This window comes from Salmo salar, chromosome 01, assembly GCF_965601325.2.
Source record: "Salmo salar chromosome 01, fSalSal1, whole genome shotgun sequence".
Taxonomy (NCBI): Eukaryota; Metazoa; Chordata; class Actinopteri; order Salmoniformes; family Salmonidae; genus Salmo; species Salmo salar.
In genome coordinates this window covers 16,771,677-16,790,195 of record NC_138291.1, presented here as the reverse complement: position 1 = coordinate 16,790,195, position 18,519 = coordinate 16,771,677, and the positions used below count along the sequence as shown (strand labels likewise).

The following is an 18,519-nucleotide window of genomic DNA, read 5'->3' as shown; positions in this document are numbered from 1 at the left end:
GGATTCATGTTTATCTTCGAAGGAATGAGCCTTACACCGAGGCCTGTACTCTGGATCGGGATCGATTTGGTGGTGGAGGATCCATCATGGTCTGGAGTGGTGTGTCACAGCATCATCGGACTGAGCTTGTTGTCATTGCAGGCAATCTCAACGCCGTGCATTACAAGGAAGACATCCTCCTCCCTCATGTGGTACCCTTCCTGCAGGCTCATCCTGACATGACCGTCCAGCATGACAATGCCACCAGCCATATTGCTCGTTCTGTGCATGATTTCCTGCAAGACAGAATGTCAGTGTTCTGCCATGGCCAGCGAAGAGCCTGGATCTCAGTCCCATTGAGCACGTCTGGGACGTGTTGGATCGGAGGGTGAGGGCTAGGGCCGTTCTCCCCCCTAGAAATGTCCGTGAACTTGCAGGTGCCTTGGTGGAAGAGTGGGGTAACATCTCACAGCAAGAACTGGCAAATCTGGTGCAGTCCATGAGGAGGAGATGCACTGCAGTACTTAATGCAGCTGGTGGCCACACCAGATACTGACTGTTACTTTTGATTTTGACCCCCCCTTTGTTTAGGGACACATTATTCCATTTCTGTTAGTCAAATGTATGTGGAACTTGTTCAGTTTATGTCTCAGTTGTTGAATCTTGTTATGTTCATACAAATATTTACACATGTTAAGATTTCTGAAAATAAATGCAGTTGACAGTGAGAGGACGTTTCTTTTTTTGCTGAGTTTATGACAAATAAGCATATTCGACTTAATTTACATCACAAATAGTATGCTTAGTGGGGTTAGTATGAGTATTCGAACACAGCTCTTCTATTAAGACTTAAACAAGCAGGTGAGAGGAGTTCTATACTAATTAGTGACCTTTAATTCATCAATCAAGAACAAGGGACGAGTGAAAACCCGCAGACACTCAGCCCGCCGTGGAATGAATTTGACACGTGTTTTAGACCTTCATGAAGTGCCTGAAAGTAGAGCATGAGGTCCATTTGGAATTGTGTAGTGCTGCAACAAACCACTGTCCAGGAACAGGCATCATCTGGGTTTGTACTAATACTGTCTGTTTCCCCCAGATTGAGTTGATTGACAGAGTGGATGACATGTACAGGAACACAACCTGGGATGACGAGTTTACAGGATATGGTGTTCAGATCCAACAGGTGGGACTGTGTGTGTGTGTGTGTGTGTGTGTGTGTGTGTGTGTCTGAGTTGGTAGTAGTTGTAAGCAAATATTGTCATTTGGCGTTGTCATTTCCACACCAATCATTCCATATCACTAGTGACAACATAGCTCAGTGTGTTATGTGTCAGCGCTGGGTTGAGAAATGAAGCTGAGCATAACTGTAGTACCCTAATTGAATTTGGAAAAGCATTTTTGGAGCAGACCGTGGAAGCTCTTTGTGTGAGAATGAATGGCAACACTGTGCGTCTACTACGAAACCACTGCTGTCTCACTGAATAAATATGTGGCGGTCTATGATCCATATCTTCTCCTGACCATAATATCTTGTGCAGAGCATTATGGGGACTGTACGTGCTGTAACCTTAATTGGGTTTAAGAAGTTGTAATGTCCTGGTTGTAGATCATCATCAACAAGGAGCCGACCAGAGCGCCGCTTGGCCAGGCTGGGCCGGGCTGGACCCACTACAACATGAAGGGAAGCCCCATCCAAGGCAAGGAGGTGTGGGACGTCAAGAAACTGTTGGAAGTGAGACACTGCTACTGACTCTAATCTACTCAGATGCCATTACAGAGTGTAGCCTGTACAGTGTTCTGTTGTCTGTAGGTAGGGAATAGATGAAGACACATTTTTCTGAGGGGTCACTGTATGAACTTTACGTTGTAGAAACTTCAATAACATTTACTTGAAAGGGCCTAAACATGATTGACAACAAACACCCTCACCAATGGGGGATACTTTTTGCTTGTAATGAGTAGTATTTTCTTCTCATTCATTTTTCAACACCTCTTTTTCTCTGCAGCAATTTAGCACGGACATAGCGGACAATGCTAGCACCGTGTGCCTGGCCCACCTGTTCACCTATCAGGACTTTGACGAGGGGACACTGGGCCTGGCTTACGTGGCCCCTTCTAAAGCCCAGGCTCTGGGGGGCCTCTGCCCTAAACGTGAGGCTTAGCCTCTCACAGAGGTCCTCTCAATTTTGATCAAATAACTATGATTAGTGTTTTGATAATGGTGTGATAGATTTTCAAGAGATTGCTCCTATATTTCTAGTCTGATTTCTCTTTTTGTTTTCTGCAGCTTTCTTTCCATCTAGTTCCGTTAAGAATCCCAGTTTCCTCAACACTGGTTTAACCAGCACTAAGAATTATGGCAAAACCATTCTCACCAAGGTAGGTTCCTCATTGAGTATCTGAATCCAGCCATGCTATTTCTATGGCGTCTGCACCCTCTATCGAACAAACTAGAACCAGGACTGAACAACTCCCTGTATTGCATAATTCATGACATCTTTCTGGGTCATAGGTCATAGGTCAGATGATAGGCCCCAATGCAGTACTCAGTCAAGATGATGGTTTGAGGTGTTGTCTAATGACACTCATGTGGTGGATAGAATAATCTGTGGGGCACATTGTGTTGGGTCATGGGTTGAGTAGGCAGCAGTATGCATCATGTGACTAATATTAATGACTTAGACCTTTCAAGACCCTCTTGAAGTCACTGCTCCTCAGATATTCTACATGCTTTTATATCCCAAAGGTAATAGATATGTCATAATTTCTTTATTTTATTTATTGTTGCAAGTCAATGTATGGTTTCCAAGCATTTTATTTATTTCTTTTTCTTTTTTTCTCCCATCACCAGGAAGCCGATTTGGTGACAACCCATGAGCTGGGCCACAACTTTGGAGCTGAGCACGACCCTGACAACATGCACTACTGCGCCCCTAGCGACGACCACGGGGGCAAGTTTGTCATGTACCCCATCGCTGTGAGCGGGGACCACTACAATAACAAGGTAATGCTCTTCAAATCTTCTGTCAAATGACTCGTATATGCTCACATGACATTTACCTTATTCTTTCTTTCTTTCCTTCCTCCCTTCCTTTATGTTTGTCTTCTCCCCACAGCGTTTCTCCAACTGCAGTAAGATCTCCATAGGGAAGACGCTGCGCTTCAAGGCTCCCATCTGCTTCAAGGAGAGGAACAGCAAGGTGTGTGGGAACTTGCGCGTTGAGGAAGGGGAGGAGTGCGACCCGGGCCTGCTGCACCTCAACGACGACCAGTGCTGCTCCGCCGACTGCAAGTTCAGGCCCGAGTCCCAGTGCAGGTAGAAACCCGCCACACACGGCCCAAAATGGCCACCTCTGAGTGCAGTAATTCATATGGTAGGATGACATTTACAAGGGCTTCAGTGAATTCCCGCCTTTCTTTACTTACTGGCTGACTTTATTGTCCCCATGGGGAAATTTTGTTTGCAGTGTCATGTAGAAGTTACAACATGGTTACATACAGAATCATGTCAATTTCATAATATACAGTAAACTAATAAAGTAAACTGACATTGATACCCCACTGACATTGCAGTTCTTTTGTGTGTGTTTAATGGCCCAGTGCTGTCAAAAATGTGCATTTTTTTAAATATTTTTTTTATATACATTTTCACACTATGGTTGGAATAATACTGTGAAAATGACCATGAAGCCGTTTTAGTGTAAAAGCTGTTTTGAAAAGACAGCCTGAAATTTCAGCCTCTTTTGGCAGTTTTGGCCTGCCTGGTGACATCACCAGGTGGTAAATGAGTTAATAGACCAATAAGAGAGAGAGTTCCAAACCGCTCTGCCAATAACAGGCTGTTTTCAGTTTTCCCCTCCCTACTCAGGCCACTCCCAGATAGTCCTAGCTAAACTCTTGCTTGAGAAATTGCACTTTGTTAAGAAGCTATTTTTATTTTTTTTTTTTACCATTTTAATTGAAAATAATCACAGTAAGGTACTTTATTGTTAGCCATAAAGGATTTGATATTGAGATAAAAATGGCTGCATTGGACCTTGAACATACTATCCAGTAACCTTCCTCTATCATCACCATGCCAGTGCATACACACTACTATGATGCTTAGTGACATTCCCAACATGGAAACTGAAGTTATCGTTTTCTACGTCCGGGTACATCCAGTGACAGGAACAGTCCATGCTGTAAGAACTGCAAGTTTCAGCAGGCAGGCAAGCCATGCCAGGAGCCAATCAACGCCACCTGTAAGGGCATGTCCCTCTGCACAGGTAAGCCTCCCCTACTGTTCATACACAGGCTAGTCACGGCTAACAGACCTGTAAGGGCATGTCCCTCTGCACAGGTAAGCCTCCCCTACTGTTCATACACAGGCTAGCCACGGCTAACAGACCTGTAAGGGCATGTCCCTCTGCACAGGTAAGCCTCCCCTACTGTTCATACACAGGCTAGTCACGGCTAACAGACCTGTAAGGGCATGTCCCTCTGCACAGGTAAGCCTCCCCTACTGTTCATACACAGGCTAGCCACGGCTAACAGACCTGTAAGGGCATGTCCCTCTGCACAGGTAAGCCTCCCCTACTGTTCATACACAGGCTAGTCACGGCTAACAGACCTGTAAGGGCATGTCCCTCTGCACAGGTAAGCCTCCCCTACTGTTCATACACAGGCTAGTCACGGCTAACAGACCTGTAAGGGCATGTCCCTCTGCACAGGTAAGCCTCCCCTACTGTTCATACACAGGCTAGCCACGGCTAACAGACCTGTAAGGGCATGTCCCTCTGCACAGGTAAGCCTCCCCTACTGTTCATACACAGGCTAGCCACGGCTAACAGACCTGTAAGGGCATGTCCCTCTGCACAGGTAAGCCTCCCCTACTGTTCATACACAGGCTAGCCACGGCTAACAGACCTGTAAGGGCATGTCCCTCTGCACAGGTAAGCCTCCCCTACTGTTCATACACAGGCTAGTCACGGCTAACAGACCTGTAAGGGCATGTCCCTCTGCACAGGTAAGCCTCCCCTACTGTTCATACACAGGCTAGCCACGGCTAACAGACCTGTTCATACACAGGCTAGCCACGGCTAACAGACTGATGTGATTTATTTTTTATTGATCATTGATGCTTTGTAATACAGGGCTCCCTAGTAAAATATATGTTGTTCTCAATGGGACTCACCCCTGTTTTAAAGAAAAATAAATATACTCTTATTCAACCGGACAACTAATCATTATCTGCTATGTAAGGGATATTTTGGACCAACATCCTCTAGCTGGATAGGTCTCCAGGTCGTGCTGTTGAGACATCAGTTTGTGTATTTGACTGACTCCCTGAGGGAGAATCTCAATTTCTTTGATGTCCTCTCTCCCCGCCGCCTTCTCAAAACCTTAGGTAACAGCAGTGAGTGCCCAACCCCAGACAACGCTCCGGACAATACCATCTGTGTGGACAGTGGGAGGTGCAGCGACGGGGAGTGCATGACCTTCTGTGAGGCTGTGCAGAACCTGCAGCCCTGTGCTTGTAATGGTACAACCCTCTCACATTCACACTGCTACAGTCTAGATTGACACCACTGTACAGTACCATGGTGTACCCATAGAGATAGAGCCTCTCTATAGTTGTATTTCTATGGGTGGACCCAATATCTTTGCATTAAAAGTTTTGTTCTTTATTTGATTTGAGGCTTCAAGTTTAAATTAATGTTCGAAACCCAAATACTTAAATTAGATTTCTGCCAGTATACTGTACAGTGCCTTCAGAAAGTATTCATACCCCTTGACTTATTCCACATTTTGTTTTGTTACAGCCTGAATTCAAAATGGATTAAAATGATTTTTTCTTACCCACCCTCACACAATACCCCATAATGACAAAGTGAAAACATGTTTAAAGAAATGTCTGGACATTTGAGTTTCTGGACACCCCAGCACCTTTAGCGGTGACTACAGCTTTGAGTTGTCTTGGGTATGTCTGTATCAGCTTTGAGTTGTCTTGGGTATGTCTGTATCAGCTTTGAGTTGTCTTGGGTATGTCTGCTTTGCACATCTGGATTTGAGTCTTTTCTCCCATTATTCCTGGCAGATTTTCTCAAGCTCTGTTATGTTAGATGGAGAGTGGCAGTGAACAGCAATCTTCAAGTCTTTCCACATATTTTCAATGGGATACAAGTCTGGCCTTTGGCTGTGCCTCTTAAGGACTTTCACATTCTTGTTCTGAAGCCATTCCAGCTTTGCTTTGACTGTATGCTTGTGGTCATTGTCCTGTTGGAATGTAAATCTTTGCCACAGTCTAAGGTTGTTCTCCCCTGCTTCTTTTTTTAGGACTTGCTTCCGTCTGGCCACTCTTCCAGATTGGTGGAGTGCTGTAGAGACTGTTGTCCTTCTGGCAGGTTCTCCCATCTCAGCTAAGGAACTCTGTAGTACTGTCAGAGTGGCCATTGGGTTCTTGGTCACCTCCATGACCAAGGTCCTTCTTGCCGGAGGCTCAGTTTGGTCAGATGGCCAGCTCTAGTCAGGTCTGGGTAGTTCTATATTTTTTCCTTTCCCAATGATGGAGACCACTGTGCTTTTGGAAACTTTAAACATTCTAGAAGTTGTTTTATACCCTTCCCCAGATATATGCCTCATCACAATTCTATCTCGGAGATCTAAGAACAGTTCCTTGGACTTCATGGTAGAGTTTCTGTTCTGACACTTTGTATAGGTAGACGGGTGTTTCTGTCTAAATCATGTCCAAACAAATGAATTGGCCTCAGGTGGACTCCTATCAAGTTGTAGTGACATATCAAGGGTGATCAAAGGAAATTGGATGCACCAGAGCTCAATTTGTAGGGTTGTGAATACTTATGTAAATGACATATTTCTGGATTTAATTTTCAATACATTTGCTAACATTTCATTATGGGGTATTGTGTGTAGATGAGTAAGGAAAAATAATCAATTTAATAAATGTTGAATTCAGGCTGTAACACAACAAAATGTGGAATAAGTCAAGGGATATTAAGGTACTGTAAAGGACATTTGGAGAAGGATACGGATAATAGTATAGCACCAGGTTGTCTTTGAACCTAAACTGACCTCTTTACTCTCCCAGAGATGGTCAACTCGTGTAAGGTCTGCTGCCGGGACAAAAATGGCACCTGCACTCCCTTCGTCAAAAAGGACCAGAACTTCCTGTACCTGCGCAAGGGGAAACCCTGCACCGTGGGCTTCTGTGACGAGGGCGTGAGTGACTGACCTCTTCCATTAGCATTGACCTTTCACCTCTACTCACACTGAATGGCCGCGGCCTGTATTCAGAGTTTCAACACATTTCACGTCAATAAATCCATTTTAAAATAATAATAAAATATATTTTTACACGAAGAGAATGTTTTGAATAGATGGTATTGGTCCTACAGGGGGAGTTACCACGTTCTATTTAAATTGTCTGATAATTATGATCTATTGATTTGTCTGTGTTTGTTTCAGGGAAAATGCATGAAGCAAGTCCAGGATGTGATCGAGAGGTTGTGGGATTTCATTGACAAGCTGGACATCAACACATTCGGTGAGATGGGATGCAGTGTTGGAGTTAGACTAGCTTGGAGGTTATTTGAAAGGCTGGTTGGACTTTGTCTTTTTCTCTCTGTCTCCCTCTTGTAGGGAAGTTCCTGGCAGACAACATCGTGGGCTCAGTGGTGGTGTTCTCTCTGATCTTCTGGATCCCTCTCAGTATCCTGGTGCACTGTGTGGTGAGACGCCTTACTGAGCATGTCTGTCTATACATGTTGTTGTCCTCTGTTGCTCAGTTGGTAGAGCATGGCGCTTGCAACGCCAGGATAGTGGGTTCGATTCCAGGACCACCGATAAGTGAAATGTATGCACGGATGACACTAAGTCGCTTTGGATAATAGTGTCTTCATATTGGCATGTTGTATAATAATAATATTTGAAGCCCACCACATAGTTGATTTAAGACACATTAATGTCTATTGCTGATACACTAATGGCATGCTTTCTGCTTTGTTTCTGTAGGATAAAAATCTGGAGAAGGAGTATGAGGAGAGCACCAAGTCCAGTGTAAGTCTGTCACGTCATGACTAAAACATGAACTTCCTCAGTGTAAGTCTGTCACGTCATGACTAAAACATGAACTTCCCCAGCGTAAGTCTGTCACGTCATGACTAAAACATGAACTTCCCCAGCGTAAGTCTGTCACGTCATGACTAAAACATGAACTTCCCCAGCGTAAGTCTGTCACGTCATGACTAAAACATGAACTTCCCCAGCGTAAGTCTGTCACGTCATGACTAAAACATGAACTTCCCCAGCGTAAGTCTGTCACGTCATGACTAAAACATGAACTTCCCCAGCGTAAGTCTGTCACGTCATGACTAAAACATGAACTTCCCCAGCGTAAGTCTGTCACGTCATGACTAAAACATGAACTTCCCCAGCGTAAGTCTGTCACGTCATGACTAAAACATGAACTTCCCCAGCGTAAGTCTGTCACGTCATGACTAAAACATGAACTTCCCCAGCGTAAGTCTGTCACGTCATGACTAAAACATGAACTTCCCCAGCGTAAGTCTGTCACGTCATGACTAAAACATGAACTTCACCAACATAAGTCCTATGCCCTCCCATGTTCACCACTGTCCACATGTTCTAGGTTTGAACTTTGAAGTCGCACTCACTATAACACGCTATCCCTTTTAGAGACTACTACAGAGCATGTTGTCTTTTCTTGCCCAGGGACCCCTGTCCAGGCAAACCGGAGGCCCAGGAACCACCATCATATGTTAGCAAAAAAGAAGTTTGCAGGTCTTATCAGGTGAATGGCAAGGAGAAGTAATCAACAGTTTTAAATTAATAGATTTGGTAGATGTATTATTTTGACCTCCCCACATTATAATTGGAAAGGAATTGTAAACGAACAGCCTTTTTATCTAGATAGGTAACTGAAAACACATTTTCTCTAATAGCAGCCATTTAGCTGGTTAGTCAAATGTTGGCAAGATGTTATTAAGGACTACAGATTGCATGACAGAAATGTAATTTCCGATTTGAGCCGACATATGCAGCGTTTACCGGGAATGCAGTCTCTGCTAACGAAGGAACATTGCCTTTCAATCATGCTGTAAAGCTGAACTTTCGCGATACGGATTAAATAGAGTCCTAAGTCAAGAAAGCTTACCATCAGCCACTGGCATTTGCCATGCCTAGTACTCGTGGGTGCTTTTTCAAAGGCTATGTCAAACTCCAGTGAGTGTGTAATTTGCTCAATATTAGAAGTTGAGAAAGAAAGTTGACATCATTAGAAAGAAGATTTTCTCCTCTTTTCTACAGCGCATTTGGAATGTATTCAGACCCTTTGACTTTTTCCACAATTTGTTACGTTACAGCCTTATTCTAAAATTGATTAAATCGTTTTTTCCCCTCATCGATTTGCACACAAAACCCCATAATGTCAAAGCAAACATTTAAAAATAAAAAAGTAAAATAAAAATGTGAAATATTACATTTACATAAGTATTCAGACCCTTTACTCAGTACTTTATTGAAGCACCTATGACAGCGATTACAGCCTCGCGTCTTCTTGGGTATTTTTATTTTATTTATTTCACCTTTATTTAACCAGGTAGGCCAGTTGAGAACAAGTTCTCATTTACAACTGCCACCTGGCCAAGATAAAGCAATGCGACACAAAGAACACAGATTTACCCATTGGATAAACAAACGTACAGTCAATAACACAATAGAAAAGTCTATATACAGTGTGTGCAAATGAAGTAAGATTAGGGAGGTAAGGCAATAAATAGGCCATAGTGGTGAAATAACACTACAAGCTTGGCACATCTGTATTTGGGGAGTTTTTCCCATTCTTCTCTGCAGATCCTCTCAAGCTCTGTCAGGTTGGATGGGGAGTGTTGCTGCACAGCTATTTTCAGGTCTCCAGAGATGTTCGATCGAGTTCAAGTCTGGGCTCTGGCTGGGTCACTCAATTATATTCAGAGACTTGTCCCGAAGCCACTCCTGCGTTGTCTTGGCTGTGTGCTTAGGCTTGTTGACCTGTTGGAAGGTGAACCGCCGCCCCAGTCTGAGGTCCTGAGCGCTCTGGGGCATGTTTTCATCATGGATCTCTCTGTACTTTGCTCCGTTCATCTTTGCCTCGATCCTGACTAGTTTCCTAGTTCTTGGTTTCATCAGACCAGAGAATCTTGTTTCTCATGGTCTGAGAGTCTTTAGGTGCCTTTAGGCAAACTCCAAGCGGGCTGTCATGTGCCTTTTACTGAGGAGTGGCTTCTGTCTGGCCACTCTACCATAAAGGCCTGATTGGTGGAGTGCTGCAGAGATGGTTGTCCTTCTGGAAGGTTCTCTCATCTCCACAGAGATGAGAGAACTGGTGCTCTGTCAAAGGGACCATCGGGTTCTTGGTCATCTCCCTGACCAATTCAATTTTGTAAGTTATTTTCACTGCATCAAGGATAACATACACAGACGTTTTGGCTTTACAGCTTTTTTCAGTATGTAGGTACAATTTCAAAATTAAAAACAGCATTTCAAAAGAACAACAGATGGGCAGCAGGTGCTTCTAATCAGTTGAGGCTGGTTGGATGTACTGCCAAATTCTCTAAAACGACGTTGGAAGCAGCTTATTGTAGAGAAATTATCTGGACATTCCTGCAGTCAGCATGCCAAGTGCTCCCTCAACTTGAGATATGGGGCATTGTGTTGTGAAAAAACGGCACAGTTTAGAGTGGCTTTTTATTGTCCCCAACACGCTATTTAATCAGCTTCTTGATATGCCACCTGTCAGGTGAATGGATTATCTTGACAAAAGAGTAATGTTCACTAACATGGATGTAAACAAATTTGATCACAAAATTGGAGAGAAATAAGCTTTTTGTGCGTATGGAACATTTCTAGGATCTTTTATTTCAGCTCATGAAACATGGGACCAACACTTTACATTTTGAAATAAAGGATAAATAATAGTAAACTGGGATATCTGAGTTACAATGACCTGTTCCGTCATGTTCCATTTGCGTGTTTTGAATGAATCATCCCCTTAGAAAGTGCTGTCCATTTTAGTTGTTCGGCTTTAAAACAACATCCACAACAACCATGTTTTCCATTCGTTTTCAAACTGTTGTTGAACTTTCTTCAAATTGATCAATCACAGTGAGGTGAGTTTTAAAAGCACAGTGTTTTGATGTTTGTTGTGATTTTCGATTGTATTACATTGATGTCAGAGTGGTTAGCGTAGCCTAGTGGTTAGAGCGTTGGACTAGTAACCGCAAGTTCGAATCCCCGAGCTGACAAGGTACAAATCTGTCGTTCTGCCCCTGAACAAGGCAGTTAACCCACTGTTCCTAGGCCGTCATTGAAAATAAGAATTTGTTCTTAACTGACTTGCCTAGTTAAATAAAAAAAATGTCAGAGTGGTTAGAGGGACAATAGAGTCCTGAGTACCAGGCTATTAGCGACCTGATGATCATTAGTGACTTGGGTACTACCAATGCATGTCCAGAGTGGATAAGAGGAGATCATCATGACTCAACGGTCACGTCAAATTTTACTACAGTCATGACTACAGTCAAAACTTTCATCCTTGCATTTGCCAAAAGGTTACATTAATCTCTCATAATGTTTTCAATTTCAACATTGTCTGGATAGCTGCCCAAAGTTTCTGTATTAAAGATGAGTGGACATGTTGGCTTCTGCCCTTTCTCCATTCGCCTCTTGACCTCTGGTCCTGTCGACAGACACAGCATAATAGTTGGTTGTTGTGAGAAGAGGGTACAGAGAGCAGATTAACGCTGCTCACTATGATGACACTTCACCAGAAAATAGGGTGAAAATATGAGTATTACCTGGTGGGGTGCACAACCCTCTTGCCCCCTGGACCTCCTCTACCGAGGGCCTTGAGCACCACCTGAGACCTACACAATTATTGCTTCAGACACCTGGCTGGGTTCCAATTATGACTGTGGTGGTACTTGATTGCTAAGTTGAAGGAACACTGACCCTGTGGTATACTATAACCAAAGCTTTGTCAAATGTGCCCTGGTGACACTGATTTTAGCTCATTTATAGGGTTACATGTGTGCACTATTTACAATTGTACATATTTTTGTACTAAGAATGTATCTAAACTGATTTAATGACTGTACTTTTTTAAATGTCTTTCCTGTCTATCTTGTGGATTTGGTGTACTCATTCTCTGGGTAGAAACTGGTTGAGCAAATGTTAATTCATTTGATCTCTTTATGTGGATTTGTACCCTCAGACAAAAAAAAAATCTGTTTCATGTTCCAGCAAATATACACATATTTGCTGGAACAGTTGGTAGAGCATGGTGTTTGCAACGCCAGGGTTGTGGGTTCGATTCCCACGGGGGGCCAGCAAAAAAAAATGTATGAAATTGTATGAAATGTATGCATTCACTACTGTAAGTCGCTCTGGATAAGAGCGTCTGCTAAATGACTTAAATGTAAATGTAAATGACTGCCAGTGTGGCGGTAATATGGTCACCGCAACAGCCCTAGCCTATCCCTGACCCTATCCCAGATCCCCTAGATGAGCCTGACCCTATCCCGGATCCCCTAGATGAGCCTGACCCTATCCCGGATCCCCTAGATGAGCCTGACCCTATCCCAGATCCCCTAGATGAGCCTGACCCTATCCCAGATCCCCTAGATGAGCCTGACCCTATCCCGGATCCCCTAGATGACTCTGACCCTATCCCGGATCCCCTAGATGACTCTGACCCTATCCCAGATCCCCTAGATGAGCCTGACCCTATCCCGGATCCCCTAGATGAGCTCTGACCCTATCCCGGATCCCCTAGATGAGCCTGACCCTATCCCGGATCCCCTAGATGAGCCTGACCCTATCCCGGATCCCCTAGATGAGCCTGACCCTATCCCGGATCCCCTAGATGAGCCTGACCCTATCCCGGATCCCCTAGATGAGCCTGACCCTATCCCGGATCCCCTAGATGAGCCTGACCCTATCCCGGATCCCCTAGATGAGCCTGACCCTATCCCGGATCCCCTAGATGAGCCTGACCCTATCCCGGATCCCCTAGATGAGCCTGACCCTATCCCAGATCCCCTAGATGAGCCTGACCCTATCCCGGATCCCCTAGATGAGCCTGACCCTATCCCGGATCCCCTAGATGAGCCTGACCCTATCCCGGATCCCCTAGATGACTCTGACCCTATCCCGGATCCCCTAGATGAGCCTGACCCTATCCCGGATCCCCTAGATGAGCCTGACCCTATCCCGGATCCCCTAGATGAGCCTGACCCTATCCCGGATCCCCTAGATGAGCCTGACCCTATCCCGGATCCCCTAGATGAGCCTGACCCTATCCCGGATCCCCTAGATGAGCCTGAGCCTGGCGAAAAATACATCTCAATATGACTTCCCTGGTGAAATAAAGGATGAATAATAGTAAACTGGGATATTTCGGTAACAATGACCTGTTCTGCCCCCCCCCAACCACTAGCGGTTCTGGGGGGGGGGCAGTGCCCCTGTGACAACAATTTTGGACCCCCTTGTGGCCCCCCTAAATGTGGAGTATGAAATAATTTTTACATAACAAATTTCTTATATCATTCTTTTGTTTTTTACATCCGTTATTAGACAGTGGCAACGACAGTGAAGAAAGCGATATGACAACAATAACGTCTAATGTAACTGGCCCCTCTAACAGTACAACTGGCCCCAGCTTGGCCCCCCCCCAGTTGAAATGGTCTAGAACCGCCACTGCCCCCAACGCCTTGGCCCCTCGCGGAACTGCAGCGCATGGTGAAGGTACCTGTATTTGGTACAGCTCCACCTTTAGGAGAGTGGGTGAGGCTTTGGGGGGGCGGGGCCAGGGTGCACGCTGCCGGCGTGTCACAAGGATGTGCGATGTATGTGAGGAGAAGAGCCGTGTTGTCTTTATAAAAGGCAGAGTGTAGACCTTGTTGTTTGGAGCCAGAGTGTCTGAGTTGTTTGTTTTTGGGCTATTCAGTTGTAATGGTGTGACCAGACCATTAAAGATCAACTGAATTGAGTTGAAAAGGATAGTCAGGCAGTGGATTAGTCAAACACAAACCTGACCCTGCTGTCCTCCTGTCCCCCCTCAGAACGCAGAGATGCTGAGCAGCCTCGAGACGGCCTCTGTCGTCGTCATCAAGCTACCTACACCTCCAACCTCCTCCGGCACTCGGTTCCTTCCCCACTCCCTCTCTTCTCTAACCCCAACGGGTCCATCTGTCTCAGGCAGCATCAGTACCTCAGCCCCAGGCTTGGCTTCTGGCCCTGCCCCGGGAAGCGGGGTGGTGGGGGTGGGGGAGGGCCCGCGGATGGCCACCATCCAGGAGGATTCCAGCTGCGATTCTCACCTCGACCCGGATGAAGACGACTTCCCTCCACCCGGAGGCTCCAACGCCACCAAATCGTCTTACGAGGACCTGACGGCAGAGCGGAGCACGCCGCGATCGGGCCACCACGACAAGCCCCGCCTCGAGGCAAACCTGTATGGTGAACAGTGCTGAGGGAACATGGTTGTATATGTACTCACATATACACACAGCCATGGGAATCTACATGCAAACACACGTGTACACACACACACACACACACACAATTTTATACGAGGGAACATAGTCTAGAATAGATAGAGTAGGTAGATGCATGCATACAGACACACCACATATAGAAGAGGCATGCATACATGACTAAACTATAGTACACACACTGTTATAGTACACAGGAACATCCACTCCTAGAAGAGAAGGGACTGGAATACTGGTTACACAGCACTGGTTGGGGTTCATAGAACAACACCGTTTCTAATAGAGTTTTTAAATAAAGCACTGTGGGGTTAGCTACATCCTAGATTTTATAAGGTCAATTTGGAAGACTCCCATACAACCAAAACAGTAGGTGCTTATGAGTAGTAGTGCTCTGATGCAAGTGACTGCAGTTTAGAATAGCCGAGATACTGAATGATTTGTGTTTGTATGTGTTGTGGGGAAGAAATAATTTGTGGCTTGTTAGTTTCAAGAGTCAAAGCCAAGTGCTTTATTTGGCACCACTCACTCCGATACAGACCAGACAGAGTCTTTGGAGGTGTTATTTTGAATGACTTGACTGACAGCTGTCAGAATGGGTTGATTGATTGACAGCTGGGCCAGTTGATTTACCACTGCCGCGACTTTACGGCTATTGGTTAGGCATGTGGGTGGGTTAGAGTGCCAGTGTTAAAAGGAATCATGCTAAGTTCAAATAACTGAAAAAGGTGTTATTTTAAATGTTTAAAGGCCAAGTGCAGTCAAAAATGTGATAATCCTGTGTTTTATATGTATTTCCACACTGAGGTTGGAATAATACTTTGAAAATGATGATATCCTTTTTAGTGTAAGAGCTGTTTAAAAAGACAGCCTGAAGTGTCGGCCTGTTTTGGTGGGATCGAGGTTTGGCCTGCCAGGCACTTAATTAGTTAATAGTCCAATAAGAAAGAGTTCCAAGCCTCTCCGCCAGCAGCTAGTTCCCCCTCCCCACTCAGACCACACCCAGACAGTCCTAGCAAAAAGTATTACAAGTAAATACTTTCAAATTCCTTATATTAAGCAAACCACAGGGCACTGTTTTTTTAGGATTGTTATTATTTTTTATTATTTACACTTTTTTTTACACGGATAGCCAGGTGCACACATCACTTACAAATGAAGCATGTGTTTAGTGAATCCGTCAGATCAGAGGTAGTAGGGATGATCAGAGATGTTCTCTTGATAAGCATTCAAAATGTAACAAGTACTTTTGGGTGTCAGGGAAAGTGTATGGAGTAAAAAGTACATACTTTTCTTAAGGAATGTAGTAAAGTAAAAGTTGTCAAAAATATAAATAGTAGAGTACAGATACCCCAAAAAACGACTTAAGTAGTACTTTCAAGTATTTTTTTTACATTTACACCACTGCCCAAAGTATTTTATTTGAAGCTGGTGTTCAGAACCGAAAGTAGGATGCAGAAATTAAACTTAAGAACAGGAAGCATAGAAATAGCGCACCTCGGACAGATCTACCGCTTCTTAGACATGCTTTCGATTTTGACAGATTTGTAACACACATTTCTATGTGAATTTGGACGGGTCGCCCAAAAAATGAATATATTGCCGCTTTAATTGTTAGCCAGAAATGATTTGATATTGAGAAAAAAATGACTGCATTGGACCTTTTTAATGTTATGTCATCTTTCCATTGTCACATCAGTAAGACAATGTTTTTAATTATTTGCCTTTATTTCTGATATTGCCCGTTTTTTATTTTATTTTACCTTGTTAATTGGTTGTGAATATGTTTAGTCCTCCTTATCACCATGGTTTGTCTTCAAGTTTGAACTTCATCTGTTTGAAATTTTGGCAATTATTTTGGGTGATGCCTAACATAACTACTGATGTAATGTTGCCTATCGACAAAGTAATTCAGCTGTGAAATGGATGCCAAAGGGTATTGTTAAAAAGGTTCTAATGTTGCAGAGGAAGGCATTATTTTCTAGTAATTGCAACCAAACAGGCACTGAGTGTCCGGCTGTGTTTACACGGGCAGTCTATTTCTGATCTTTTGCCAATAATTGGTCTTTTGACCGATCAGATATTTTGCCCATAATTGAGCAAAAGATCAGAATTGGGCTGCCTGTGTAAACGAAGCTACAGAGGTCCAGACTAGTAGGCTGGGCTGGATACTTGGTAAAATCGGAGCGCTTCATCGGACCTTGGCCTACCGAACATCAATTTATCTGTTCTACTGTATGTCTCCACTGAAGTATTGGTTCTGTTTCATTTGTAGTGAAATAATGATGAACCGTTTTGATATTTGTGTATGGCCTTATGCTGGTACAATGGGCTATTAACCTTTTCATCTTCAACCCGAAGTTTGCAATTCATGCAAGTCATTTATTTGACAATTGACTCAACACATTGGAAGACTGTTAGAGCAGTGCAGACATTCATTGCAGTTTTATTCTATTTCTCATATCAATGCCTTTTCTATGCAGTCAGATATTGTTTGTAGACCAACTTCTGTTGTTTTTTTTTTAATCTGAAAAAAAGACTAGTGCCTTATTTCAGAAGTTGAGTATTTTTGTTTTATATCTAGCCTTATTTCTCTAGTAATACAGTGGCTTCAGAAAGTATTTTCACCCCATTCACCTTTTCCACATTTGTTGTTACAAAGTGGGATTCAAATGGTTTAATTGCCGTTGTCCAAAGAAAAAAATTAATGAAAAATCAAACACTAATAACTTGAATAAGTATTCAACCCCCTGGGTTAATACATGTTAGAATCAACGTTGGTAGCGATTAAAGCTGTGGATCTTTAAGAGCTTTCCACACCTGGATTCTGCAACATTTGCACATTTTTATTATTATTTAAGAAATTCTTCTCCGTCAAATTGGTTGTTGATCATTCCTAGACAACCATTTTCAGGTCTTGCCATAGATTTTCGGCCACTCAGGAACATTCAGTCTTCTTGGTAAGCAACTCCGGTGTAGACTTGACCTTGTGTTTTAGGTTATTGTCTTGCTGAAAGGTAAATTCATTTCCCAGTGTCTGTGGGAAAGCAGACTAAACCAGGTTTTTCTCTAGGATTTTTCCTGCGACCCACCGGTCCTTAACGATTACAAGCATACCCATAACATGATGCAGCCACCACTATGCTTGAAAATATGGAGCGTGGTACTCCGAACATCACTTCTTGTCCTGAATACAAAGTGTTAATTGCTTTATCACATTTATTTGCATTATTATTTTAGTCGCGGGCTGGTCGTGCTGCACAACAGGATGGGCCCCGACGGTGCTGTTTGGAATATTTTTATTCTGTACAGGCTTCTTTTCACTCTGTCTATTAGGTTAGTATTGTGGAGTAACTAAAATGTTGTTGATCCATCTTCAGATTTCTCCTATCACAGCCATTAAGCTCTAACTGTGTTTTAAAGTCACCATTGGCCTCATGGTGAAATCCCTGAGTTGTTTCCTTCCTCTCCAGCAACTGAGTTAGGGAGGACACCTGTATCTTTGTATTGATACTCCATCCAAAGTGTAATTAACTTCACTGTGCTCAAAAGTATATTCAATATCTGCTTTTTTATTTTTACCCACCTACCAATGGGTGCCCTTTTTTTGGAAAACCTCCCTGATCTTTGTGGTTGAATCCGTGTTTTGAAATTCTCTGCTCGACTGTATGTGGGGTACAGCGATGACGTAGTCGTTGGAAAAATCATGTTGAACATGTGCACATGCCACTTATGTGACTTATGCACATTTTTACTCCTAAACTTATTTAGGCTTGCCATAACAGGTTGAATACTTATTGACTCAAGACAGTTCAGCTTTTCATTTAATTAATTTGTAAAATATATTTTTTAACTTGTGTGTAGGCCAGTGATGACATCTCAATTGAATCCATTTTAAATTCAGGCTGTAACACAACAAAATATGGAAGAAGTCCAGGGGTGTGAATACTTTCTGACGGCACTGTATGTACTGTAAGCAAAGGGAATA

General features: G+C 43.5%; 1 protein-coding gene across 1 annotated transcript in view; it reads left to right on the top strand.

Annotated features, from left to right (window-relative positions):
• Positions 1 to 17,766, top strand: part of LOC106566892 (disintegrin and metalloproteinase domain-containing protein 17) — a 35,931-nt gene extending 18,165 nt beyond the window's left edge. The window contains exons 7-19 of the mRNA XM_014135492.3: positions 1,079 to 1,165; positions 1,589 to 1,714; positions 1,989 to 2,133; positions 2,270 to 2,361; positions 2,834 to 2,986; positions 3,099 to 3,298; positions 4,147 to 4,250; positions 5,372 to 5,506; positions 7,073 to 7,203; positions 7,450 to 7,528; positions 7,624 to 7,712; positions 7,996 to 8,040; positions 14,103 to 17,766. Coding sequence (XP_013990967.1) covers positions 1,079 to 1,165; positions 1,589 to 1,714; positions 1,989 to 2,133; positions 2,270 to 2,361; positions 2,834 to 2,986; positions 3,099 to 3,298; positions 4,147 to 4,250; positions 5,372 to 5,506; positions 7,073 to 7,203; positions 7,450 to 7,528; positions 7,624 to 7,712; positions 7,996 to 8,040; positions 14,103 to 14,513 — 1,797 coding nt within the window. The 3' untranslated portion in view covers positions 14,514 to 17,766. The remainder of the gene's footprint in view (positions 1 to 1,078; positions 1,166 to 1,588; positions 1,715 to 1,988; positions 2,134 to 2,269; positions 2,362 to 2,833; positions 2,987 to 3,098; positions 3,299 to 4,146; positions 4,251 to 5,371; positions 5,507 to 7,072; positions 7,204 to 7,449; positions 7,529 to 7,623; positions 7,713 to 7,995; positions 8,041 to 14,102) is intronic.
• The last annotated feature ends 753 nt before the right edge of the window (positions 17,767 to 18,519 follow it).